Source organism: Podarcis filfolensis (assembly GCF_964270895.1).
Source record: "Podarcis filfolensis genome assembly, chromosome: 10".
NCBI classification, from domain to species: domain Eukaryota; kingdom Metazoa; phylum Chordata; class Lepidosauria; order Squamata; family Lacertidae; genus Podarcis; species Podarcis filfolensis.
This window is the reverse complement of record NC_139612.1, coordinates 73,951,106-73,978,308: the sequence shown is the minus strand read 5'-3', so window position 1 is coordinate 73,978,308 and position 27,203 is coordinate 73,951,106. Positions and strand designations below refer to the sequence as shown.

General features: G+C 57.0%; 3 protein-coding genes across 3 annotated transcripts in view; 2 read left to right on the top strand and 1 right to left on the bottom strand.

Annotated features, from left to right (window-relative positions):
• The window catches only part of PPP6R2 (protein phosphatase 6 regulatory subunit 2), a 1,004,265-nt gene that overhangs the window by 737,073 nt on the left and 239,989 nt on the right, over nt 1–27,203 (top strand). The gene's annotated exons all lie outside the window — the stretch shown is intronic.
• Nucleotides 1–27,203, top strand: part of SND1 (staphylococcal nuclease and tudor domain containing 1) — a 234,629-nt gene that overhangs the window by 183,370 nt on the left and 24,056 nt on the right. The gene's annotated exons all lie outside the window — the stretch shown is intronic.
• Nucleotides 21,443–25,865, bottom strand: LRRC4 (leucine rich repeat containing 4). Its single transcript, XM_083572786.1, has one exon. The coding sequence runs from the start codon at nt 25,412–25,414 to the stop codon at nt 23,453–23,455; it is 1,962 nt and encodes a 653-aa protein (XP_083428912.1). The 5' UTR covers nt 25,415–25,865; the 3' UTR covers nt 21,443–23,452.

Below are 27,203 nucleotides of genomic sequence, written 5' to 3'. Positions count from 1 at the left end.
TAGATCAGGTGCTTCTTTGCAAGTGGTCAAGCGTCCAGTCAGGGCAAAACCCCCCCCCCCGATGTCTTGGCATTGTGTGAAGCCTATTAGGCCCCTGCCCTTAAGTGTCTCACTCTTGGTCGTCATTATTATTATTATTATTATTATTATTATTATTATTATTATTTTATTGAATTTATATACTGCCCTATACACGGAGGTCTCAGGCAGCAGAGATACTGGAGACACTTTGTTGTTGTTTAGTCGTTTAGTCGTGTCCGCCTCTTTGTGACCCGCTGGACCAGAGCACCCCAGGCCCTCCTGTCCTCCACTGCCTCCCGCAGTTTGGTCAAACTCATGCTGGTCCCTTCGAGAACACTGTCCCACCATCTCGTCCTCTGCTGTCCCCTTCTCCTTGTGCCCTCCATCTTTCCCAACATCAGGGTCTTTTCCAGGGAGTCTTCTCTTCTCATGAGGTGGCCAAAGTCTTGGAGCCTCAGCTTCAGGATCTGTCCTTCCAGTGAGCACTCAGGGCTGATTTCCTTCAGAACGGAGAGGTTTGATCTTCTTGCAGTCCATGGGACTCTCAAGAGTCTCCTCCAGCACCACAATTCAAAAGCATGGAGGCACTCAGGGCCGTGGAAGTTAAGAGCTTTTAGCAAAAACGCCATTCGTATTTTCCATAAATTAATTGCCTCTCTTAGGGACTCGCAGGAGACTTCCATCCTAGATGTCGCTTGGGAACAGCGAGGGCTGGCACTACCCCAGGGTGGGGGGGGTGGCTCTTGGAACTGATGCTTTGTAGGGCACAGGCCTGGATAACACCCCCACACACACCCCAGAATTGGTTTGGCTTCTTGCACCAATTGCTTGGCTCAGGTAACTGGGGAAGGCAAGGTCCTCTGGCTCCAGCCAAACCCAGGAGCTGTTCTTGGGGAGGCAGCTGCTGGGGGGGGCGATATGCGAGGAGGGGGTGGCCAACATCCCCGGGACGTGCGTTAGGACAGTCCGGACAAGCGGGAGGGGGGCGGACAGATGCTGGCTTGGCCTTTCTCCCCCCTCCCCACCTCTGCCTTAGAGACACGTTGATGGTGGTGGCTGGTGTGGAGGAGGCACAGATCCGTCTGGCGCAGGCAGGCTGTCGTGTGATGACTGACACTTTCATGGAAAGCCTGCAAGTCGGGCTCCTTCTTCCTCCTCCACCGCCCGGCACCTGCAAGAAGTCTCCAAGAATTGTTGAGCTGTGGACGGTCCACCTTTCGTAGGAACATGAGAAGAGCCTTCAGCTGGATCAGGCCCCCGCGGCCCACCTGGTCCAGCATCCTGTTCTCACAGGGGCCAACCGGATGCCCCAGCGGGAAGCCGGGATGCAAGACCTGAGCCCCCTCCCCTCCTTGCTTCCTCCAGCCACGGAGGCAGGGCTTGTATCCATCAACAGCCTTTGTGAATTTGTTTGAAGCCTTCTCCGTTGGTGGTCATCCTCTCCCGAAGCTTCCCTGCTGGGTAGGAGCCTCTAGACCAGTGTTTCCCAACCTTGGGCCTCCAGCTGTTTTTGGACTACAACTCCCATCAACCTTAGCTAGCAAGACCAGTGGTCAGGGATGATGGGAATTGTAGTCCGAAAACAGCTGGAGGCCCAAGGTTGGGAAACACTGCTCTAGACCATGGGTAGGCAACCTAAGGCCCGGGGGCCGAATGTGGCCCAATCGTCTTCTCAATCCGGCCTGCGGACGGTCCAGGAATCAGTTTGCTTTTTACGTGAGTAGAATGTGTGCTTTTGTTTAAAATGCATCTCTGGGTTATTTGTGGGGCATAGGAATTCATTCATTTTTCCCCCCAAAATATAGTCCGGCCCCCCACAAGGTCTGAGGGACAGTGGACCAGCCCCCTGCTGAAAAAGTTTGCTGACCCCTGGTCTAGCCTGAGTCACCTCACAGAGATGCCATAGAGGCCCTCCTTTCTCCTTCCGCTAGTGAGCACAGAGGAAGCCCTCAGTGGGGGCTGCCCCAAAGCCATGGGGCTTCCGTGTCCCGGGCATCCCTCGGGTGAGAAATTGCAGAGGAGAGCTGGCATGGATCACTCCCATCAGCTCTCTTCTCTCTCCCTTGAACGCGCGGGGGGGGGGGGGGAAGGCCGTGGCACTTGCCAGCCATCACGGTGCATTAATAGGTTTGTCATCTCCTTGAGAGTGTGCCGGCTCCGCCGTATCATAACCTGCCAACTCCCCCCGCCCCAAATAAAACCCAGTTGCTAAGGGGATTATCCGAGCGGCCATCTGAATGAGATCCTTTTGCCACCCAGCAAAAAGGCAGGCGAGGTGGCCTGGCTGGGCTGAGATGACGTGGTCAGTTGGGCAGAGACCAAGCGCCCTCCCCAGCCCCACTCCTGGGCAGCGAGGGAGGGGCTCCGTATCCTGGAGGAGCAGAGCCCCAAGCGCAGCATCCTTCATCCTGAGTTTGCTCAAGGCTTGCGTGAAGAGGAGGGGATCTCTGCCAGGCCAGAAAGTAACAGCAGCAGCATGCGGGTCTCCGTCATTTGCCCTTCTCTGCGTTGGCTCTGTGCCCTTTCCTTACCCTCCGAGGCCACTCTTAAGAAAGGTCCCTTCCTCTTCAGTATAACAGCTGGATTTGCAGCTGGATTTGGGAAGATGAGGTGAGGGGCCTCCTCTTTCTTCAGTTCAGCTGCTTCTGCTGCTTCATCATCATCAGCTTTGGGGTTGTCTCTGAAATACTTTTTTTTTTAAAGTGCTTATTTGATTTTACAGATTAAAATTTACACTCTACCACACATCCTAATCACGAAAACAGTAGATTCCCACCAATCTTTGGACTTCGATTGTTGGTCCTTTTCTGCTGCATCTTTTATAATAATCCATTATTATTATTTAGTTCTCCGTTGTATCCATAGTTCTTGTTACAAGTGTTATTTAAGCCCCGCTAACGATTTGAGCTGCTTACAGTGGTCTCCAAGGTAAACTATAAATTTCTCCCATTCCTTATGGAAATTTTGATCTTCCTGCTTTCTGACCTTTCCAGTCATTTTTGCCATTTCGGCATAATCCATCAGCTTCGTCTTCCATTCTTCTCTGGTCAGGACCTTGTCTTCCTTCCATCTTTGGGCTAAAAGCATCCGTGCAGCTGTCGTTGCACGCAGAACAGTCTTTTCTGCTCCCTTGGTATTTTTGCACCTAGAATTCCTAATAGAAAAGCTTCTGGGTTTTTTTATTTTTTTAACAAAGGTTATTTTGAACATTTTAGAAATGCATTATATATCATTTCCCAGAATTCTTTTACCACCTTGCACCACATAGGATAAAAGGTTCCTGCCTCTGAAATTCTTTCCACACAGCCAGTAGGAGCTGCTGTCCTCCCTCCTGGCCCCAAACTTGTGCCCCATTCAGACATTCGAGGGTGTCCTGTTCACTGTCTTACCACCCAGGCAGGCCAAATGCAGAGAGAAGAAAGGAAGGAGCCTTTCCACACCAGGCTCTTCAGCACGGAGGCAACTTCGCTTTCTCGTTGTCGTGGAACTAGGTCATCGAATCGTAGAGCTGTAGCGTTGGGTGGTTCACCCGAGGGTCCTCTAGTCCAGCCCCCTGCAATGCAGGAATCTCAGCTCAAGCATCCCTGACAGATGGCCATCCAGCCTCTGCTTAAGAACCTCCAATGAACGAGAGCTCACTGCCTTCCGAGGGAGTCTGCTCCAGATGTTTAGTCAAACTCTCCTTTCTTGTAACTTGAAGCTGTTGGTTTGGAAACTGGCTTGCCCCATCTTCCGTGGGGCAGCCTTCGAGATGCCCAGCTGCTCTTCTCTGCCCTGCCCTTCCAAGTCTACCTGGCTCCTTTTCTCCAGGCTGAATGCCATCCCGCCCCCAACCTCACCGTTTCTTCAGGGAGGCCCTGCCCCACACGTGGAGACGGTGCATAGACGGAACCACCCTCAATTTCCTCCAGCTGAGTGTCCGTGGAATGTCGATTTTCCGCTTGCGAGATTGCGATTGGCTGAGGCGCAGTTTAAGGGATGCTCTGCGTTAATTGAAGAGGCGGAAGCGGAGGAGCTCCCTCCCCAAACCGGGGTGGATGGGGCACTGCTTGGCTCTGCATTGCGCAAAGGACTATTTCAGCTAACCTCACCTCCTAGTTTTTGGGGGGCTTCGCTGAGTTTGGGGGTGGGGGGCTTGATGGGGAAACTAGGCAGCTTTTACAGCTGTTGGTTTGGGGTAGAAGGTAGGCTCTTTGCTCCACTGATTGGCAGGAGGGGCATGCCAGGTGGGCAAAAGTACTTGGCACAGAGTTTCCCTAGGGTCTGTTGCTGCCTGCCCAGAGGGGTTGGCAGGGTGGTGGTGGGGAACAGGAGGAGTTGGTGCCACCCAGCCATGTTCCATCGCAGTCCATAAGAGCCATACGTTCTACGTTCAGAGCGCAAGAAGAGCCTGGCTTCTGGATCAGGCCTCAAGCAGCCCATCTAGTCCGGTATCCTGTTCTCACGGAGGCCAACCAGAAGCCCACAAGCAGGGCATGTTCCTGGTACCTGGCACCCACCAGTGCAGCTCCGATCTTTTCCAGGAGTGCCGTGTGAGCCATTTCGAGAGCAGCTTGTTGAGAATGACTCCTAGTGGCTGGAGCTCAGCATTTCTGTCTGTCTGTCTCTCCTCCTTCTCTCTCTCACTGGCTGTGTGTGTGCACATGCAGAGAAGGATTAATACGAAAAGTGTGTGTTTGTGTGTGTAAATGTCATCTGGGTAGCTTATTCACGCTCTCTCTCTCTCTCACACACACACACACACACACAAAGTTTCAGCTTGTGGAGTTGGGCTCCATCACTCAGTAGCCACTTCAAATCCCCACGAAGGATCCAAAACCTTCTGGCTCACCCTGCTTGTGCCATTCCCAGGCAGGTGACTTCACACCTGGGTGGCCAGATTTTAATGCCTGCTGCCTGTGTGATAATAGAATGCTGGACTAGAAGTCACACCTGACAGAGCTGGACCCAGGCTTTCCACTCCACCTGCTGCCCACCTGGCAGCTTCCTTGCTGAGCCTGTCCAGGCCCCAAGTTCCCTGGACCATGGCGGTGATGGACTCACCGCCTTACCTGGCCTGCTTTGCTCCTTTTTTGCTGGTTGCTGCCATTGAGCCTGGTAGATTTCAGAGGAGGGTGTCCCCTTCTCTCCCCCCCCCCCCAGCCTGGGTCCCAGGAAGGAAAGTTCCCTCCGGCTCTTTCCTTGGGAAGCCAGGGAGACCCCCTCCCCTCTCTCTGTTCCCTCGCTGGCGGAGCTGCCACTCGCCCATCAGCGCTGGGGGGAACAGGAGGAGGAGGAGGAGGAGGAGGAAGGCGGGCGCTCTGGCACTTGGGATATTCATTCTCCCTCTTACATAATCACTTATCCACAGCTGACCAACTCTCGGCCCAGGCCCAGCCGTCCTGCTTTCCGCTGGGGTCCTGCCGCAGCAGCAGCAGGAGGAGGAGGCAGCAGCAGCCGCCTTTGTTTCCAGCCTCCTTGCTGTTTGTGGTGCTGGCATCGCAGGGGATGATTCATCCGCGTGGGCGAGCAGAGGTGGTGCTGAAGGAGGAGGAGCAGGAGGAGACGCCTTGCGTGGCTCGTTGGCCACCCTTGAGCGCCTCTTGGGGTGCTCCCTCTGCAGCCGGGACCAGTGCCTCGCCTCGCCGGAGGCAGGCAGGGCCACCTGTGCTCGCGGGGGCCGGCCTCTCCCCGCAAATCTCCCTGCGCTGGCAGAGGGGGGCTTGGGGAAGAATCGCGGCTCCTCACTGAAGCAGTGCCAGGAGCATAACTGAAGGAGTGGAGAGGACTCTGCTATGGCTACTAACCATGTTGGAAAGGCTCTGTCTCTGCAGCCGGAAGCAGAGAGGTTTCTGAATCCCAGTTGCTGGAAACCGCAGGAATAATAATAATAATAATAATAATAATAATAATAATAATAATAATTTATTTATACCCTGCCCATCTGGCTGGGTTTCCCCAGCCACTCGGCGGCTTCCAACAAAGTATTAAAATACCGTAGTCTGTCAAACATTAAAAGCGTCCATAAAGAGGGCTGCCTTCAGGTGTCTTCTAAAAGGAGGGGAGAGTTCTTATCGTGCTCAGGTCTTGCTTGCGAGTTTCCCATTTGGGGCATCCGGTTGGCCCCTGTGAGAACAGGATGCTGGACTGGGTGGGCCTGATCCAGCCAGGCTCTTCTCATGCCCTTACATTTTGAAACTACAAGCCCTAGTTGAAGGGTCCCAACACTGCCTTCTGACCCTGCGACTCCCAGTCCCAAGGCTTGGCTTTCTGCATTTTCTCCGGTTTCCCCAATTGGGGTGCCAGTGGCAACATTTGGGCAGTGGAGGGGGCTTTCTGTGGTCTCGGCAGGAGCAATTCTCCAGGCAGAACTTAGCCTCCGTTGAGAAGGTTGAGGGCAGGGGGAGACCTTGGATATCCAGGGGCCCAGCAGTGCTCTGCCCACTCCGCAACTGGCGCTGGGGGGCACCCTGCCTCTGTCAGTGGGGCAGCATATAGTCACTGTTCTAGTCATGGGCAGGAAAGCACAGCTTGCACACACACGCTGCCCGGGTGTATTGAATGAGAAGGGGGAGGCCAAGAACTTCTTCACTCTTTGTCCACGTTGCAGGGCCTGACAAATATCCATGGAATTGGAAGGGATCCGGGAGCTCACCCAGTCCCCCCCCCCCCCCCGTCTCCAGGCAGAATCTGCAATGCAGGATGTGACTGCTGGGTCTCTGTCAGGTGTCTGTCCAGCCCCAGGGAAGCAGAAGAGGCCTCTTCTGCTGTCCCCAACTCAGTCTGACCCACTTTCCGGCAACTCTGGGCCCTGGAAACTGCCCCCTCCTGTTTAGCTGCAGCCCTGCTCCCTGGCCACCAGCCTGGTCCACCCCCTGCAAGACAGACAGACAGACTGCCAGCCCTGGAGATGTTTGGAGAGGCCTCTCGTGTTCCTCCTGACCTTTCTCTAAACTTGCCCACCTCTTTCAACCAGGCCTCATAGGACCCCTCACCTGGCCCACCTGCTCTGGATGACGCACCACGTGATCCTTCCTGAAATGCCATGGCCTGCCCAGAGGAGAGTGGCACCATTGCTGCCCTGGGCACTGGGCTCCCACTAAAGCAGCCGCAGGCCGTCTTGGCTCTTTTTTGCCTCTGCATTGCACGGCCAGCTGATGTTCCGCTTGTGATCCACTAGGGCAGGAGGGCCCAGATCGCCAGGATCTCCTGCTTCAGTGGCCCAGGAGGTCTCTTGCTGGTCTGGAAGCCTTTGGCCCAATCAGTTATTTGCCTTTTCTGCTCTCTCTTCCCTGCGCGCCTCCAGGGATCGGCCCCCTTTCCTCGCGTGGGCCATGCCCGTTCTCTTCCTTCCCCCGGCTCTGAGCTGGCCCTGTTCTCGGTCTCCTTCGAGCAGGTGCTGGACCCCAAGGAAAGGCAGCTTTCCTGCAGAGAAAGAGGCTGTGTGTTTCCAGCAGGATCAGGACCCGGAAGGATCCCCTCCGGCTTGCAGGCTTCCTGTTGAGGCACCCGGCTGGCCCCTCAGCCTTGGGGAAGCAGGACTGCAGTGGGGCGCGACCTGGACCCCGGTAGCTGTGGGAGGTGGGGCGGGCGTTGTGCCTGAGCCCCGAAGGTCAGCGCTGGGCCCCGCTGCCAGAGCAGCTCCCGGCTGCCACTCTCCCATCTCCCTGCCGCCTGTTTCCTCCCAGGGAATCTCTGCCTTGTTTTGATCCCAACATCTCCTGACGTTTCACCCATCAATGGAGCCGGAGCTCAGCTAAGTCCTCATCAGCAAAAAGCAGCAGTGAGTTCAGCTGCGGGGGGGGGGGGGCTTGCTTCATTTCACGTTGTTTTCGTCGCTCTGCCCCCCGCCGCCCCCAAGGTCCTATGCCTCCCCCGCTCTCCACTGGGGGGTGAGTTAACTTGGACTTTTCAAGAGCAAAGGAGAGCCCTCCCCACGCCCCGAGCGCTGGGAGTGTGCCCTCTGAGCGTTTCCCGCCTCCTGACCCTTCCCCTTTCATCAGCATCTGTGGCAGCTCTGTGCCTTAGGAGGTGGTGGTGGTGAGATTATATATATATAAATATATGTAACAACACACACACGTTTGAGTCCAGCTGCTGCTGCTGCTGCTGCTGCCGCCGTTGTGGGGAGAGGGAATGCAAACAGCAAGCACTAATGAAGTTTTCCTTGTGCTTCTCTGAGCCAACTAGCCAAGGGCCCCACATGCTGCGCTTTAGCCCTGGGGAGCCCAGAAGGCTCCCCTCTCCTCTTGCCTCTCCACCACCCAGTCAAAACCTCAAAGGGCAGCTGTGCAGCACCCTTGGGGGGGAGAGCAGTGGGGATCCGGGAGGGGGTGCAGAGGCGATGCCCCCCACCAACTGCCTTCCTTCTGGTTCCTGCTCCCCTCCTCTCTCTGCCACCCTGGCTGAAGTGAAACCACAGCGTGGCAAGGGCTGCTGCTGCTGCCTTGCCATGCGCAAGGAGCCCCCTTCTCTGCCCGCCAAGACTGGCACGGGCAGGATGAAGGCTGAAACAAAGTCCTGCCTGCAGAATAAAGAGGGGCCAATTTCTGGTGGGCTTAAGGGGTGGGGAGGACCCCCTGCCTCCGCCTTGGATTCCTCACCCACATTTTCCGGTGCCACCTGGTTTATGCTGCTGAGCCGCCCGTTCGTCGGCCGACCGCCCACCCCGCCGGAGAGGCAATGGGTGCCGAGAGGAGATGGGGAGCTTGCTTGGAGCCCCAAAGCTGCTTCTCATTTCCTTAGCCTGGGGGGAGGAGCTGGAATTTTACTTTGAAAACATTTTCTCCCGGCTCTGGCAGCTGACTCACTCAGCAGGTAAAACGACAGGCATGCCTGTGACTAACTCAGCGCTGGCGCTGGTGGGGTGGGGGCAGGAAGGGGGGGACAGGCTCAGCACCCTCTGCCGAAATCGGATCAGGAACCAAGGGGAGATGGGTGCTGCTCTCCTCCTGAGCCCTGGCCCCTCATAAAGGCAGCTATGGAGCCACAGCTGTACAGGCTCCATGGCTGCACAGACCCTGCAGATTTGGGGCCTGCTTTCTTCCGTCCGGCACTTGTTTGCAGAGTGCCTATTTAAGAGCCCCCTTAACTGTCTTGTGGGGCTGCACCTCTTCCCCCCCCGCCCCCATTGTCCATTTGAAAAGGTAAAAAAGGACAAGCCCAATTTGGCTCTGCCTTCGGCCTCTGAAAAGTGCCTCCTCAAGCAGTAGCCCAGTTTCTCTGCTAACTCAAGCTGGAATTTTTGACCTGTATAGTTTATGCAAATGGGGCAGATTTTCACATATTGCTTATTTTGCATAATGTCCTCTGCTTCTGCCAGTCACAGAGAGAACTGTTAAGGGCTCAGCCTTTTCCTGAAGCCTCTCTGCCCACCGGGATCCCTCATCACCCCCGCCGCCCCCCGCACTCTCAGAAGCCACCCTTGGCAGCCTGGAGGGCACAAGGGCGGAGGCACTGAGAGGGAACTGAGATGGGCACTGTGCATGGCACTGGGGGCTGCTATCATGTCGTGTGGCCCCACAAAGAAGCTCCTGTCTGGGGCCCAAAGAGTCTTCCAGCTGCAGACAAGAGGAATGGAGACGCAGCTTGCAGTTCCTTTCTTTCCAGAGGGCCCAAGCCCAGGAAGGGGGCACGGCAGGGGGGTCTGCCACAGCAGGGAAGGCAGCTGAAGCAGGGCCCTGCCTCGGGGCCGGCACATGCGCCTTTCCAGGAACCTGGTTGCAGAAAGGAGCAGCCTTTGCCCATGCACACATGCGCCCCCCCCCCCGGACTGCCAAAATGCCTCCCCTCTGCGCTCCGCTGAAGACAAGCAGCTGGTGCTTTGCCTCCTGCTCTCAAAAAGGGCTGCCTTCTTTTGCAGGAGCCGAGCCTTGGGTTCTACGGACACAGGTTGGGAGTGGGGAGGAGCGTGGCCAGCCCTCCCTGCCCCAGAGAGGCTGTAACTCTGGGGCTGAGCCCCTCCTTGGAATGCAAGGGTCCCAACTTCCAATTTTATCGCAGGCAGAGAGGGGTGCGCTTTTGAGCTCTTGTGAGCTGGAGCGGTCACTGGATAGATAGTGGGGCTACACAAGGGCTATGCGACCCCTAAAAAAAGCTCAGAGGGTGACTGTGAGCTAAGAAGAAACCTGCAGTGCCGGAGGAGAGATCCTTGCATCCCCAGAGTTGCAGCCTCCCTCCCTCTCTCTCTCTCTCTCTCTCTCTCTCTCCATCTCTTCCCTGGAGAGCGGCTGCTGCTGGTCTGCTAGGATATTGGGGGTGGCAGCTCCCCACCTGCCTGGTCTTGCTTGGGTCCTGCTACACTCGATGACCTGAGCCAGGGGGAGACGCGGCTGGGAGTCCCTGGGAGGGAGCCCACCTCTGGCTCCACTGGGATCTCTGGAGATCTGTTCAGAGCCTCCCCTCCCAATTTTCATCCCATGACAAGAAGTGTCAGGCTCTGCCTCTGGTGTCTATTATGCAAATGCCGGTAGATGCTGACTTGGCATCCTTCAGCTGGTGGGGGGGGGGCGGAAGCCGCTGAACCACCACCGTCCGGCCCTGGCATTTCCCTGCCCCCCCCCCCAGCCCTGCTGTGGCTTCAGCAAGATGGCCATTCATTTGCCACCCCACACATTCTCGGAAGCCGAGGTTTGAGGATGTTCTTAGACCCAGGACTGAGGCAAGCCTGTTTTGCAGCAGATGTTCTGTGGCGGAGAGTGGGATCCGGGGAGAGGCCAGGATGGCAAACGGCAGGTATACCAGCTGCGGGAGGAAAGCTCTTGCCAGCTTCCTCTGCCTCTCCCACACCGCCTGCAAAACCTGAAGGAAGGCTGGCTTGAAAACAAACGGGCCTGGTTTTTGTTTTAAATTAGGTGGGGGAGAGTCTGGCCTCTCTTGTCCGTCTCTGCTGTCCTAGTTCTGCTGTGCTCCTGCGTCCTGCCCGCCTTGGCCAACCTGCCAGCGCTCCTACGGGCTGGCCTCCTCCCACTCAGCTGCAATTCCTGCATTGCAGGGGGCTGGACTAAATGACCGCTTGGGTCCCTTCTAACGTGACCATTCTGTGAGTCTGTGGACCCCATTTCCTAGCTGGGCCTGCCAGGGGCTCTGGCTCCCTCCGTCCTGGGCCCGCTCTGTGGCAAAGGAGTCGGGCAAAGGAGCCCTTGCAGCGTTCTGGGGAGCGAAAGGGGCCTGGCGCTAATTAGTAACTCATTAGCACTGTACTCTGTTTTGAAAGAGAAATGTGCAAGCTCATTACTTAGAGGCTTGGTCTTTTAGCAGCTAGCATGTGAAACAGTGAGTTGGTTAGCATCCGCGTATTAATATTTATATTGCTACTAATTAAAGTGCCGTGTTACGTCGACAGGGCTATGGAAGCAATGAATAGGGTGGGTTTATTGCTCGCCCTCTCGGAACGATACCGTGGGAGTGGGTGGCGTTCCGGGTCACACACGGGTCTTCTCCTGGCTGCAAACGGGCACCCAGGAATTGTTTGGGATTTTGCAGATACAGGGAATTGCTAGCCTGAGACCATGGCTATCAGAAAAGCCCTCCAGCTGGATCAGCCCAATGGCTCATCTGGTCAGTGGTCAACCAGAGGCCCCTGGGGAGCCCACCAGCAGCCCTCTCCCCTCCCGTCGTTTCCTGCAGAAGCAGGTGGGCTCCAGCCAGGAATACAGAGCATGGCCGTTGAGGCTAGGAAGCCCTCCAGGGCCCTCTCCTCCTCCATGAACTGGTCCAGTCCTCTTCTAAAGCCACCCAAGTTGGTGACCATCCCTGCCTCCTGGATTTCGTAGTTGAGTCTCCCAACGTTCAGCTTCCTTGGTCTAGCATTTCCCCTCCCTTTTTCTCCTCTTTCATAGAGTTTCTCCCTTGGAAGGGACCCCAAGGGTCCTCTTCTAGCCCAACCCCATGCAAGGCAGGACTCTCGGCTGAACCCTCCCTGACAGGTGGCCCTCCAGCCCCTGCCTAAGAACCTCCAAGGAAGGAGAGTCCTCTTTTGCCTCCCTGCATGTTCCTTCATCCTCGCCCTTTCTAGTTGCTGCTTGGGGAGGGAGAAATGTTCAGATCCGCCCAGGTGGGCGCAAGGGAGCCTGTGGTTGGACCCTGAGCTTGGCGCATCCCCTTCGTTTGAGTAGACCGGGGGTTGCCATTTTGTGTCCCTGCAGGAGAACAATTGAATTTGGCCCCAAGAGCCCTTGCTTTGCATACGCCTGTCTCTGCAGGATTTACCAGATCCCACCAGCAGATCTTCACCGTTGGACCTTGGCTGCCTTTGGCCTTGTTAGGCCTGCTTTCTCTGTCCAGGCAGTTCATTTGTTCCAGTTTGGAGGGATCCTTTCGGAGCTCCTGGAAATCCCTTTTTGTTTTAACCGCCCTGAACAATTTGATATAATCTGCTCTCTTGGCTGCCTCAGTGCTCACCCTGAACTCCAGAGGGTTTAGGAAGGAGTTAAAGGGCACAGGCCCCGATCCCTGGGAGACCCCACTTGCCATGAAGCCAGGCTTTTTCGGAGGCCTTTCTACTTTTCTCCACCTTGTGCCCAAGAAGCTACAGCCTCCAGGAGGAGGGAGAGGAGGCAGAGGCCGGCAGTTTTTGTGGCCTGCGGTGCAGTTGTGTGAATGGCTCCATCCAGTGCGACTCGCGTCACTTGGACCCGTTGAACTGAGAAGCTTTTGTTTCCAAAGGCTGCTCTCTGGGTTGGTACCATGGCAACAGAATTAAGAAGTTCAAAAAGAGAGTTGTTAGAAGGGGGAGACGCTTGTTCTCCAGGCCCCTTGGTCTCACTCAGGCTGCAGCGCCATTCTTTGCTTCCAAGTCAAAATCTGAGAAGGTCCGGTTTTTGGCTCGGGGTGAGTCTTGCCGCAGGGGAAAGAGAGGGCCCTGCTTTGGGCTCCCTTGAGGGCTGGAAGCCCCAGGCAAGCAGTGCCTGACCGTTTCTCCTTAGCCATACAAAGGGAGGGCAGCATCTGCCCCCCAAAAAACAGCTGCCTCCTAGCCGTGTCCCCAGGCCAGGCAGGGATGGCTCAGGCTGAAGACCACCTTGGGGAAGTTGAGAAGTCTCTCTTTCCCCACCAGCCCTTCTGAGCCCCCTCCCCTCGAAGCAGAGGAAGGGTTGCAAGGGTCCTCTACTCCAGCCCCTGCAACGCAGGAATCTCAGCTCAGGCATCCATGACAGAGGGCCCTCCAACACCTGCTTAAAAGCCTCCAAGGATGGAGAGTCCATCACCTCCCTAGGCCTCCTCTAGCTCTTCTCTCTCGTTGGAGGAAGAATCCAGCCCTCTGTGGCTCAGGCAGATCTGGAAGCACAGAGGCCTGGCTGGTTTTTGTCCCTGCATCAGAATGCCTGGACTGGAGAGGGAGCAGCAAAGCACCTTGGGTCCTGGCTTCAGGTGTGTGTAGGCGTTGACTCCTGGCTTGGCAAGGCCCCTTCTCTCCCTGCCATCGTGGGGGGAGCTTTGAGGGAAGGTGAGCCTCCTCTCTTCCCACCCCACCCCTGCCAGCCAGCATATAGATGACCCACTTTAATTGCAAGCGGCTTTAAACTGTTTTCAATGCTGTCTTTTATATCAGTGGAACCTGCCCTGGGACTTTCTGGCAAAGGGCTGGCAGTCGTAAGAACAGCGGGCTATACTTTCCCCAAAAAACCATTGTGGGTGACGTTTGACGACCGAGAAGGAGTGGAGAACCCACCTCCATCTCCCCTGAACGCCTAGCCTGCAAAGGGAGAAGGACAGGAGACTGCAGGTGATGCACAGGTGGAGAAATGGCAAGCCCCAGCAGGGACATCTTCTTCTAGTAATGGCGCTGCCCCAGCCCGCCTCCTGGTGCTTTGGCAAGCCCACAGCTCCTGCTCCTGCCCAGGTTCCCCTGGGTCTCCCTTGCCCTCACTCTGAGTGGTTCCCATCAGGCTCACTGCCTCCGTGAAACTTGCCCGGCGGTTTTGCTGAGAGGCTGGAGCTCCGCTCCAAGGCCAGGCGAGGCCCACAAGCCTCCATCTTGCCTCCTGTGCTTTTGAAAGCCTTGGGTGAGACCCCCCGGGAGTCTGCGCTAAGGGGTCGTCCGCATGTGGACATCCTCACCTCAGCCCTTCTGATCCCAGGGGAGCAGCATAAACGTTCAGTCTGGGTCAGTGCAAGAGCAGATGGGGCTGGAGAACCTCAGAGGGGATGGAGGTGGTGTGGGTCAGGAACCCTGGCAGCCTGAAGGAGGTGGGGTTTCCTTCCCCTGGAAGGAGCAGGTAGGGGGCCTCCTCTTCAACCCATCGCTGTCCCCCTAAGTGCCTAGGAGGTGGCCAAGAGACCCCACACCAGAGAAGACAATCAAGGCCTCTGCCTAAATTCATTTCTGTTTTCAGTCCTTCCAGGATAGGCTACTGCCATGCTATCTAGGAAGGGCTTTAAAAACAGCTTGGAATTCCCCCCCCCCCAATGCAGCAGCCAGGTGTTCACCTGTACCCCCTCGATCAGAGCATGTAGTTCTGTTACCAAGTCGTTGTCTGCCTCTCCCCCCCCCCCAAGCTCAGTTTAAACGGCTGGCCTCCCACTTTAAAGCCCCCAAGCCATGAGTGGAAAGCCACTTTGCCCCAGAGGGACAGGTCTTGATCTCTTCCCTCAGGCCAGCTCTGACAGGTGGGTGGGAAAATCTGAAGAGAAATCTGGTTTCTCTTCAGATCGTATAAATCTTTCGCCTTTTGCTATTTAGTCCTCTCTAATCTCTTGATGGTTCCTTAGTAGCCCGTGTGGGTTCTGCCCCATGACTCATGTCACATCAGGTGTGGGGCAGGTGGGCAGGGCTTGTGAGGAATGCCACTGGGGACCAAGTGGGGACCCCTGCCAGGCCGAAGGCTCCCCGCCCCTGCCTTCAGTGGCCCAGGGCCTGCTTCCTTTAAAGACAGATCTCTCCCCATATGGACTTGCCTGTGCCTTCAGATCAGCTCCAGAGGTCTTGCTCTCTGTGCCATCCTCTCAGGCGGGCAGGCGCATCCGTGTGAAGGACAGGGCCTTTTTAGTGGTGGCTCCCTATGCCCTTCTCTGTAGAGATCCTTTAGGTTCCCTCTCTGGCCTTTCCCCACTGTCAGCTGACCACTTTATTCTTCCAACCGTCCTTTAACGTTTAAATCCTCGCCACCACCAGCGTTTGTGTAACATTTTAAATTGCTGCTTTTTAGTTTATTTATGGGAGGGTTTCCAGCGTGTACATTTTCTTTCTTTATGTTGTGAAACTGCTCCAAGTGCCCTATGGGCAGCAGAATGGCGCATAAATAAATTACTGAACTGTGTGCAAAAAGGTACGTTCCTTCCCTCCCTCCCTCCGCCAACTCCCTTGCCCACTCCCTCGCTCTCTGGCCTCCCCTTGCCATATTTCCTTTAGACAAGAGGGCTTCTACCGCCAAGGCATCCTTACCATTGTTTATTCTAAATCCCTTTTTCCTGAAATTTGAACCTCTGGGTTCAGGTCTTCCTGCAGCCTGGAGGAAGAGAAAAGACCTTGGCTCCATTTTATTTCAACTCTTCAGACAGTTGCAGGTGGCTGTCCTGCCTTGCTGACCCTCCTTCCCCTCCGCTAGTCGTTTTGTCTGAGTCCAGCCTTCCAGGCCACCCTCTCCTTCATCTGCCAGGGCCCATGCCTTCACCTCCCAGCCCATCGACTCTCTCGCTGTCTCTCTCCCAAAGCATTAGTTGAGAAGAACGAAGCGTCGTGGGGAGAGGAGAGGGCAGAACAATGTGAAGAGGACCAAGTTCTGTGTACAAAAGGCAGGACTCCAACGGCACAGCCGGGCTGCTGGGTCAGGTGCAGAGAAAGGTCTCTGCATGTGAAGCACACAGGGCTTCCAGGGCTCTCCACAGCAATGCCACCACTGCTCCCCCCTTCCTTCCTTCTCTTCACCCGTAACTGATCTTCTCAAGATCTTTCTGCCTCTCCTTCTCCCTCTCCAGACCCACCATTCTCATTACCCTGCCTTCGCTTCAAGCCAATTTCTGCTCTTGGCTGCGATGAGGCCGTCTCGGTTGCCGTTCCTCCTCCCCGTTTTGCTCCCACATCCTTCCTATCGGCTCCTGAGGTGGCTGATAAGTCTGCCTCTCCCTCTTTGCCTCTTTGCCTGTGCTCTGAAGGCCTATTGATGTTGCTCCCTGAGGAACAGCAAGCAAACCCAGAAAATCTTTTGCAGCAAGGTGGCCTGCTGGCCAAGAGCCCAGGCGCCTTCAATAAGGGAAAAGGAACGGAGCCCCACGGGGCCTGTGGGGGTCTCTTCTACCTTAAGAGCCCTGAGGAGTAATAAGAGGGGAGGGCCTCTTGAGGATCAGGAACTGGTTAGGTAACAGGAAGCAGAGAGGAGGAATAAAAGGACATTTCTCCAAAGGGAGGAGTGTGGGGAAGCTGGGCTTTTAAACTTGCTCACACCTGATCCAGGGTTAGGAGTGAGCAGAGCTGTTAATACAACAAGAGAGCCTGAGGACCTCTCCAAACTGAGTGAATCTGAGCTTCCCATGTCCTTCCCTGGGGCCTGAGCTGGCAGCGAAAGATCAGGAGCGAGAACTTGGGGTTGCAGCCTGTCAACGTTGCCCCAGTGTGGCGAAAGGGGACAGAGAAGCCGCCCTTCCTTTCTCACTACACTAGAATTCGTGGGCGTGAAGCTGAATGTTGGAAGACACAGGAAAGGCAGAAGGAAGGACCCCTTCGCACAGCGCAGGGTTGAACTAGGGAACTCACTCCCTGGGGGTCACCAACTTGAGTGGCTCTGAAAGATGATGGGACAAATTCATGGAGGGCTATCAGTGGCTACTAGCCAGGAGGGCTCTGCTCTGCCTCCGCGGTCAGAAGTATACCCCGATGGGCAGTGTATAGATCATGGGTAGGCAAACTAAGGCCCGGGGGCCGGATGCGGCTCAATCGCCTTCTCAATCTGGCCCACGGACGGTCTGGGAATCATTGTGTTTTTACATGAGTAGAATGTGTCCTTTTTATTTTAAATGCATCTCTGGGTTATTTGTGGGGCATAGGAATTCGTTCATTTTCTGTTTTCCCCCAAAATATAGTCCAGCCCCCCACAAGGTCTGAGGGACAGTGGACCGGCCCCGTGCTGAAAAAGTTTGCTGACCCCTGGTATAGATAATAAAATTAGTAGTAGTAGTAGTACACTTTTCAATACCAGCTGCTGGAAACTTCAAGAGGGGAGATGGTGGTTGTTCTCAGGTTCTGCTTGTGGGCTTCCCGTGGCCATTTGGGACAGTGGACTACCTGGGCGATGGGCCAGATCTAGCAGGGCTTTAATAATAATAATAATAATAATAATTAATAATAATAATAATAATTTAATTAATTTGTACCCCACCCATCTGGCTGGGTTTCACCAGCCACTCTGGGCAGCTTCCAACAACTTATTAAAATACAATAATTTCCTTATTTTCTTAGAGGCGATGCCTTTCAGATCGCATGGGGTAGGCCAACAAGGGATGGCCAGGCCACCTGACTGACCAACAACTGCTGGGAACATTGGCCTTGACCTCACATGACCTTTCTTTCCACGGGGACCAGAAGCGCAGCAGGAGAGGCTGCAAATGGCTTGGCCATGTCTCAGGCACCCAATGACAAAGTCGCCTGTTTGCTGCATCAGCCAGTGTGGATGGGGATCAGCAGTGGAGGCTGTAAGCTGTCCCTGTTACAACCTTTGTCAGAAATGGTCGCAGGAGGCTCCCTCCCTCTGCCATCCCCACCCCTTGGCAAGAGATGCCCGCTTCAGAGACTGGGCACCCCAGAAGCCTCCCAGACAGAATCACAGAATTTTGCAGGAGGAAGGAACCCGGAGGGTCGTTTAGCCCAACCCCCTGAAACGCAGGAATCTCAGCTCAAGCATCCCTGATAGGCTGGCAGTCCCTGGAGATCTCGTAGTTTTTAAGTGCTTGAGGACTGGCATAGCTGCTCAGTTGCTGGGAAGCAATGTGGTATTGGGGGGGCACAGCACTCAGCACATGGGTGCCCTGAAACTCACATTATTTTAAAAGGAGGGGGGGAGCCAGGCCCGCTATAGTCCTTTTCTCCAATCCACTCACTCTGTTCCAAAACAGGCATTTGACTCTTTTGTCAGGAGGACACGCCCCCAGGGGCAGGTGGGCGTTGGGGCATTTTAAATTTCCATATGAAGCCCAACCCAAACAGCGCCATGAAACAGATATACAGTGGTACCTCGGGTTACATACGCTTCAGGTTACATACACTTCAGGTTACAGACTCCGCTAACCCAGAAATAGTGCTTCAGGTTAAGAACTTTGCTTCAGGATGAGAACAGAAATTGCGCTCTGGCGGCAGCGGGAGGCCCCATTAGCTAAAGTGGTGCTTCAGGTTAAGAACAGTTTCAGGTTAAGAACAGACCTCCGGAACGAATTAAGTACTTAACCCGAGGTACCACTGTAAACACATCAGGTATAAGCTTCTAGGCATATTTATCCACACGTGTGGATAAAAGGAAGTTTGCCTGGTGCCTAAAAGATACAGGTACCCAGTGGAGGTAGAGAGAGAGAGACGGGAACATGTAGAGAGGAGGCCTCCCTCTTGGGCGGAGAATGATGATTTCAAGGGGGAAAGAAGGGGAAGCATGTTCCGCGGTCAAGCACTTCACAGAGAAGGGGGCAAGGGGGTAAAATGCTGGCTTCTCCTTGTCCCCACACTCTGTGTGGCCGCCTTGAGTGGCCCTTAGGGGTTGGGGCGCTTGTGCCCACCCTCGTCTCCCCCAATCTAGAGCTGGGTCTGGAGGGATTCCCTTGGGGGGCTCCCTCCTCCGTCCCGTCCCTGTGCCTCAGGCTTTGTTAGGGATGGGGGGCAGATTGCGTAGGAGGGGAACCAGCCCACCCCCTCGGACGAACGGCGCTCCTGCCATTTCTGCTCTGAACTAATTGCCTGTTTGAACATTTCAGGTGTTAATCCGGAGCGCAGCTAGTTTTGCCCTGGCCTCGTTTGTTTTACTGCTTTAGGTATGCGGATTATAATAATTACTAGCGATTTCGGTGTGCGGTTTTTGAGATTTTTATCGGCGTGTTTTGCTTTGGGAATTGTGAACCGCTCAGCTTGGTCATGATCGATTGGGATAGGCGAGGAGGGGGCTGTCCTAGGAAGCCGGCCCTCCAGCAAAACAAGTGGTACCTGTAAGCTGCCCGCATTCCTGCATCCATCTTCCCACCTCTGTGATGGCATGTGCCACCCATCTCCACTGGCCTTCCTCTTGCCCTTACCCTCACAGTCCTCCTCTGGGTCAGACAGAAGGCCTTTGGGGCCCAGCGTGGCTCACGTGGGCCCCTCCTGGACAAAGGCCTCTGACCCACCTGACTTGCCTCTCCGCTGTGGGCAGGAAGCTCTGTGAGCCCACGTCACAAGACGCCCCCTGCCAAGGGCTCCCTTTGCTTTCCCCCCACCCCTTTGAAGCCTCCCCCTGCCCCATATCTTGCCTTCCTGCTCCCAGCTGGCAGCCCTGCTCCCAGCTGACAGGTGGCAGGGGTCAGGCCTCCTTGGTCTCCTTCTCCCTCCCCTTCCGGCCAGAGTGCCAGCCGGCCACGGAGCAACACTTTCTGGGCAGCCAACGGGGCTCTTCCCCCCCCCCCCCGCCTTCCTAACTCAAGCACTGACTGTCAGCCGCAGAGTCAACTTTGAAAAGGCAGGGAAAAAAGACCTTGGCTTTGTGTGTGTTTCGCCACCTCCCCCCCCCATTTCAGTCCTACAATTGGCTGCGTTATTTGCTTTTAATATGAAGGCAAAATTAAAATCTAAGCACTGCAGTCCAATTGCTGCTGCCGCCGCCGCTGCTACCATTGTGGCCTTGTCCTTTTTCTCTTGCCATGCATATTAAATGGTTCCAGGAGATTAAGGGGAGGGGGTGGCACGTGGCGGAGGGGGAGGGATGGATGGGGAGCACGGAGCCCCGAGGTTTGTGGCTGAGCTGCAGCCGGATCAGAGCAAGCACCGAGCCGGGTTTCATTAGCCGATGGTTGCCAGCGATAAAAGCCGGCACTACAGATAAAATCAGACATATGTTTTCATAGAAAGGCTCCCAGCTCTCCGGAGTCTGGTCGAGTTGCCTCGCACCTTGGCTCGCAGGAAATGGGGTGCGCCAGAGAGCAAGCCCCACAAAGGAGCTCGGTTCAGCTCCTGGGGGTGGAGGGGGTGGAGGCCCCGGCAGCTGCGCCTGGTGCTCCCGCGAGTGACCCCGTTTGGCAGGCGGGGAGGGGGGGGCAAACAACTGGCGCAGCGCTTAATTATTCCATGGCACTGCAAAGAGAAGGGCAGGGGCGGCAGCGGACCCTGCCTGTGTGCCACCTCCAGAGGGGTCTGAGCAGGGGGAGAGCTGCTGGGTTTAGTATATATATAACCCCCACCCCCTCCAGCTGCATCACGAAAGCAGACCCTGAGGCACAGGGGTCCTGCTAGACTGGCCTGCCGCGGTCCCTGATGGAGCCTGGGGTGGCCTTCAGCTGTGGCCGGGCCAGCAGAGCCAGGCGAGGGGAGCTGTGCCCCTTCAGCTGGCAAAGCCTTTCTTCTCTGAAGGGCATTTTTCCTGGCACTGCTTTCTTCTCCGGAGGCTGCCCTGCCCACCCACTTTCCTGCTGAATGGCAAACTGAGATTTTAAACCGGGAAGCCTGTAAACCAAGTGGCCCCGTGACAGAACCTCTTCGTTTTCGGGGTTGCTTGCTCCCCGCTCTTAAACGGGGAGGGTTTCTATGGAGTCCCAGCGGAAGGAGCAGAATCTTTGAATGGGTGTCGTTCAGAAAAGGGAGACATTTGCAGTGCCCTTTCGGAGGGGCCTCTGTTCCCACGGCTCTCTGAAGAGCAGAGCGCCCAGCCCCCCTTCCACACCTGTCCCTGGGTCACCTTCTAGGGCACCCTGTCCTTGCCTCACCCCTTGGGCCAAAGCCACCCCTCCTTCCTCCTCCTCCTGGCATTGCTGCTCTTTGCCGGCTCTGCAAAGCCCCCTTCCCAGTCCCTGCTGCGATGGCGGCCTGCATTGGCAGGGATGGGGGGGGGTGCTCCGGTGCAGCCCCCCCATCCCTTTTGTTGTGGAGGTGGCTGGAGAGCAGGCTTTGGCCTAAGAGGCGAGCAGGGATGCCTTCACAATGGGCTGCTGACTGGGTTTGGGTCCTCACTGCTGGGCAACTGAAACCCCTTGATAGAATTGGGGGGCCTGGGCAGCCATGGCTTCTCCTGACCTCAGCAAGAGCCCCTCTCCCCATCTCCCGTCTAGACTCCCCACAAGCTCCTAGCTCTGAACCAAGGCAGTCCGTGCTGCTGCTGCACAATACACCCCCCAACCCCACAGTAACACAGAGGGGCTTCAGTTGCCAGGGGAGGGGTTGATGTCCTTAATTTGGGGTCCTGCCCCATCTCCCCTCAAAAGGGGACACAGTAACACCTGCAGGGGGCCCTGTGCCCCCCCTCCCAGCCGCTGCTCTAGTAATAGACGGGACGCGAGTGGCTGGTTCTAGCACTTGAAGTGGTTTTATTTAATTCCAGGAAAGGTTACTTGACAGTTTAAAAAATATTAAATACTTTTTTTTCCTTTTTGCTTTTTGAAATGAACCTTTTATTAGGCTTCCCATTTTGCCCCATCCCCAAATTGCCCACCTCGATTCCAGCTTTGCAGGCCAGTTTTTGGGTCCCCAAAACCTTTGGAAATACGGTTGTGGTTTTAATTCTCCCTCTCCCCCCTCCCCCCTCCCCTGGTCTTGGCATTCAGCATAACCCTTTAGGGACATTGCATTATTAAAAACGTTAACAATATTTATTAAAATACAAAAATACACTTGTCTCAGAGTTACAGTCAGATAATTCTGGCTTTTGGGTTGTTGTTGCGCTCTCTGCTGCCCCCCCAACACCCCCCCCCCCGTAGATTGCAACCTCTTTGATCAAATCTCCAGCAGAAACGAGCAACCAAAGTCACGGGAAGCCCCTTGTGGGATCCTGGGCACAGAGAAGAATCCGACGGTGCCCGGACCCGTTTGCACATTCCTCTCCCCTCCTAAAGGACAGGGGGATATTTTTTTTGGCGGAGGGCAGGCAGGGTGGGGGGACGTGGGGGGCAGCACCATTCTCCAAACCGCACTCCTTGCCCGGAGGATGCCAGTTTTGCCCGTTCCCTCCTGTGGCATTCCGCTTGCCTTTTGAGAAGTGGGCGAGGAGGAGGACGAGGCTGAGGAATGTGCCCTTCACTCGCTCCCTCGCAGCCAGAGCCCAGCCCCACACGGAGGAGGGAGGAGCAGCCCTCGGCCCCCCCCCCACCGCCCGCCCCTCACTTCCACCTTAAGGGGGGAAAGGAACGAAAAGCACAAAATTGGTTCATGGTTCTACAATCATATGTCAAATTGCCCACAGGGTAGCCGACACGCAAGCACCCATCGCGGCGCACGAGGCTGATGCGAGGTTGTCCTCCAGGCGGCCGCACAAGACGTCCTCCTGCTCTGCTCTTCCCCTCGCCGCCCCCCCCCGCCCGCCCCCACCCCCGAAAAAGCTGTTTTTGCGCACTGGACCCTGCGCACAGAGGGTTAAACAGAACCACCGCAGGAATGTGGTGCAGTGGCAAGGCACCAAGCGGCCTGCTTGGGCGCAAAGCAGCTCTTCCTCCTCCCGGCCGCGGGTGAGGAGGGGGCGGCACGCCAAGGGGGCCCCCCACCCTCGCCCCATCACTTCCTCAGGGGTCGCCCCCCACCCCCCGCATGGTCGGCCCCACGTCCACCACACCCTCGCTGGGAGGAGGAGGGGCAGGCTCTTGCTGGTTTAGATTTTTTTGCAGTTTGATAATACAAGTATTTCGTTCCCTTATGATAATTGTCCTTCTGTTGCTGCTGCTGTTTTTTTCTTTTTAAAAAATGACCTTTTTTATTGCATTTGTAACATTTTGGCACAGTACAAACTCTTGGCGCGCTCCCCCCCCTTTTTTTTCCCTGTAAGTAAGATAGCTCTGTCAATACGGGGAGTTTTCTTTTTCCAGGGCTTTAAGAAAAGAGTGTCTCTATAGAAACGGGTTTGTTTTTACTGCATTCTAAGTAACATCTTCTAAAAAGGACAAATCCCACCCCCTGCTAGTCCCTGGTTCTGTGGTTTTCTTTTTTATCTTCACTGTTGCCTTTTCCTTCTTTCTTTCGCTTTAAATAGATCTTATTCCAGGAAGTCACAATGGCAATTTCTGACTCTCCTTTTTGTTGCTGCTGTTTGGGGGATTGGGCGCACGGGGGGGGGGGTTTGTTTGTAGTTGCTGCCTCCCTTTAAATAGAACTTACAAGTTAGAAAATAGGGGGGGGTCTTTACATTTTTTTTAATATAATCTGCTTCTCTTATCTCAGCCCATAGACTTAATATATAAGCATATACAAGAGGAGAAAAAAACTGTCCCCCGCCCCCACCTCTCTGTACAAAAGTTGATGTCTGTTTCTGTTTGTGCATTCTATTGCATTTTTTTTTTAATAATTTCTTGAGGAGGGGGGGAGGAGTCAGATTTGCGTTTCCTGCACTTTCTCCTTGGGGTGGGTTTGAATTATATAAGGTTCGGCAATAGTAGTGACCGTGGGGTGGAGAGAGTTCCCCAAGCAGTTTTCTGTCCAATGGGCCCCATGTGAAGGTTTGTAAGTGTTGTAGTTAATGTGGTCATGAATAGCCGGCAGTACAACTGCCCCCTCACCTGAAACCCCCGACGTAGCAGTGGGGGCAGCCGCCGCCGCCGCCGAGGCCGAGGAGGCCGGCATGTCCTCGTCCACCTGTATTATTTCCACAGTCCTGGCGGCTGCCACGGTGCTGCGCTGCTGGTGCCTTTTGCGAAGTTTGTAAAAGACAATCAACATGGCCGCCGCCAGCAGCGTCACGGCCACAAAGCAGCCAATGATGATCTTGGTGGTTCTCATCACCTCGTCCAGGCTGGTCTGCATCTTGTCGTTGTGGTTGTCCGAGGCGGGGTCCGTCTTGGGCGCCTTGGTGGTCTGGATGAGCACAGTGGTGGTGGTGGTGTACGCCGGCTGGTAGCCCGTGGACGTGGTCGGCACCGGCTTGGTGAACTTGGGGAAGATGTTCTCGGGCGAAGTCTCTGTGGTCTCCACCGTCACGGTGGTGAAGAAGCTGTAGTTGGAGGTGTTGAGCTCGGCCGTGCTCACGTTGAGGTAGGCCGAGGCGTTGGAGTTCCCTGCCACGTTGGTGACCATGCAAGTGTAGACCCCCGTGTCCGTCAGGAAAACCTGGGAGAAGTTCAAGGTGCCGTCGTTGAGGACGGAGATCCTGGGGTGGTTGGACGCGTGGCTCAGCACGGTCCCGTTGGGCAGCAACCACCTGACGGAGGACATGGAAGGCGTGCGGCACTTGAGCTCGGCCACCCTCCCTTCAGAGATGTTTAGATCCCGGGGGGCATCCATGATGAAAGGGGCCGAGCACTGGAAAGCAGTCTGGTCCACCTCCACCAGGAACTTCCCGCGCATGTGCATGGGCGCATGGCAGCGCCCGCAGCAGGTGGAGTTGGTGGGGATGTACTCCCGCAGCCACCAGGAGAGCCACAGGATGTCGCAGTCGCAACTCCAGGGGTTGTGGTGCAAGTGCAGCTCCACCAGGTACCTCAGGGGGGCAAAAAGGTCGTGGGGCAGAGAGGAGAGGTTGTTGTGGGCCAGGTTGAGCTCCACCAGCGCCGTCAGGTCGTCAAAGGCGTTCCGCTCAATCAGGCTGATCTGGGAGCTCATAATCCACAGCTTTTTGAGCGACTTCAAGCCATAGAAGGAGCCGGGCTGGATGGCGGGGAAGTTGTTCCCCGACATCTCCAGCTCCTCCAGGCCCACCAGCGGGGTGAGGTTGGGCATATCCTTAATGTTGCACATCCCCAGGTTCAGGTACTTCAGGTTGTACAATCCCTCGAACGCCCCCTCCGAGATGTACTTGAGCTTCTTGAGCTCGCCCAGGTCCAGGCGCATGAGGGAGGGGACGCGGTTGAAGGCATAGGAGGAGATGCTCTCGATGGGGTTGTTGCGCAGCCAGAGCTCTCGCAACTTGGAGAGGTACTCGAAGGCCCCGCTGGGCACCACCGTCAGCCAGTTGTCGAAGAGCTCCAGGGTGTTGAGGCTGGCCAGGCCGTTGAAGGCCCCCACCTCCACCTGGCGGATGGCGTTCCTGCCCAGCTGCAGCACCTCCAGGTGGTGCAGGTGGCGGAAGGTGTCGGCCTGGATCATCTTGATGTTGTTCTCCATGAGGTTCAGGTAGCGCGTGTTGGAGGGGATGCCCTGGGGCACCTCGGAGAGGCCTCGCCGCGTGCACACCACCTTGCTGAACTGGTTACTGCAGGAGCACACCGAGGGGCAGCTCTGCGGCCCGGCCACGGCCGCCACTGCGCACGCCAGCCACGTTTGCGCCACGAGGTAGACTACGGCAAGCGGGGCGGCATTCCAGGCGTGGTGCGCAGTTGCCTGCCACAAGAGCTTCATGGTGTGGCACGTTCATACTTCACCATCGTGGGGGATTCGGCATCGAACGGAGAAGTGCCCCCCCACCCGCTTAGCCCGGCTGGAGCGCGCGGCTGCCCGCGCCGCTCTCCATCGGAAGGGGAGAAGGGGGGGGGAGAGGGAGAGGGAGGGGGGAGGAAGAGGAGGAAGGAGAGGGCTGCTGGGTGCGATCCGGCGAGGGGGCTCCTTCTGCGCTGGCAGGCTCCGTCCGTCCGTCCGCGCGTCCCCTCGAGGCGCTCAGCCCGGGTGCGCCATCCCGTCTCGGCCGGACCGGCGATTCAGCGAAGGGGGGGGGGCGGCAGGCAGGCAGGCAAAATGGTTCCTCCTAGAGGGGCGCGCGCCCGCCGGAGCGGCCCGGCCAGCTATGCAGGTCCATGGCAGATGCCCGGTGCCCGGGAGAGCCTGGCCAGGCGCGGGCAGGCGCCTCGTCCTTGGGCGCCGGGCGCAGCGGCAGCGGGACGAGGCGGAGCAGCGCTGGCCGCGGCGGGCTGCCCGGGGGGCGGCTGCTCCATGGGCTCCCGAGCCAGCTGCTCCCGCGCCGGCCGGCCGTCCTCCTCCTCCTCCTCCTCCTGCGCCTCCGCCTCCGCCGGCCCCGGCCCGTCCGTCCGTCCGCCCGCCCCGCGGGGAGCCCGGTGGCGCGGGCGGGGCGCTGGCCTTAGCGGGGCTCTGTGGGGCTGGCGGCCAGCCGGGCGCCCCCCCGGCGGCGCGGCGAGGTCGACGAGAGCTGCGGCACCCGCTCGCCGCCGCGCCGGCTGCTGCTGCTGCTGCTGCTGCTGCCTTCAGCGCCTCGCTCGCCCCTCGACTGCGGCGGCGGCGGCGGCGGGAGGAGGAGGAGGCGGCGGAGGCGGGGGAGGGCGCGCGGGGGCGGCGGCAGGAGCCGAGCAGCCCGGGACCATCTTCTAGCGGCGGCGCCCCTCTCGCCTCCCGGGGCCGGCGGAGGCAGCGGCGGAGGAAGCAGAGGCAGCAGCCGGGGCTGCTCGCGCATCCTTTTGTCCTTCAGTCAGCACGGGAATGGGCCGCCGCCGCCGCCGCTGCTGCTGCTGACGCATCGTGTTCTCGGGCAGAGCATTAGCGTGATGCAGGAGGCTTCGCTCGCTGGTCTTAACGCCGCCGCCGCCGCCGCCGCCCCGCTTCCCTCCTGCGCCGCTTCCCTCCAGGGGTTAACGGGGAGCGCGGCCAGCGGAGCAGCGCTTTGCTGAGCTCAGCCGCCGCTCGACGCCTGGGCCGGGCCAAGGGAGCAGGCTGGGGGAGAAGGGGGCCGGGAGAGGCTGCTGGGGGGTCTCGCTGGCCCGGGTGGAGCACGCAGGATCCGGTGGGGGGCACATCCCAGGAGGTGGCTGCGCAGGACCAGGTGGTGGGGAGAAAACCAGAGTTTTGTGCTGGCGAAGGGTCGCCTTGGGGCTCTGCTGTGCCCAGGCTTGCTTAGTGCCCTCCTCTAACCCTCCTGGGAAGTGAGACTAGCGGGGAGGGGGCTCCTATGGAATCTGCTCCTTTGGGTGGGCTGCATCCTTTCCCCTGTCTGTTTCAAGTGGCGCCGAGTCCTCATCATCCAGCGGCAGCTGGGGCACAGCTGGGCTGGGCTGGCCCTGGAGTTTGTGCCCGTGACCTTGATGCACCCCTTTGCCCCTTCTGGGGGTACTGGTGGCCCTTGCGGGCTCCTCCCTGGGGAGGGTGGTTGGGTGGAGCTGGTTCTGGAGGGGGGGTGTAGGACTTGAAGCTGGGGGCCCCCTCATCTCTTTAGGGCACAACTTGTGCTCCTGGGGCTGCCCCC

Coding starts and splice junctions, on each gene's coding strand:
- LRRC4 (XM_083572786.1), bottom strand. CDS start 25,414: ATGAAGCTCTTGTGGCAGGCAACTGCGCACCACGCCTGGAATGCCGCC.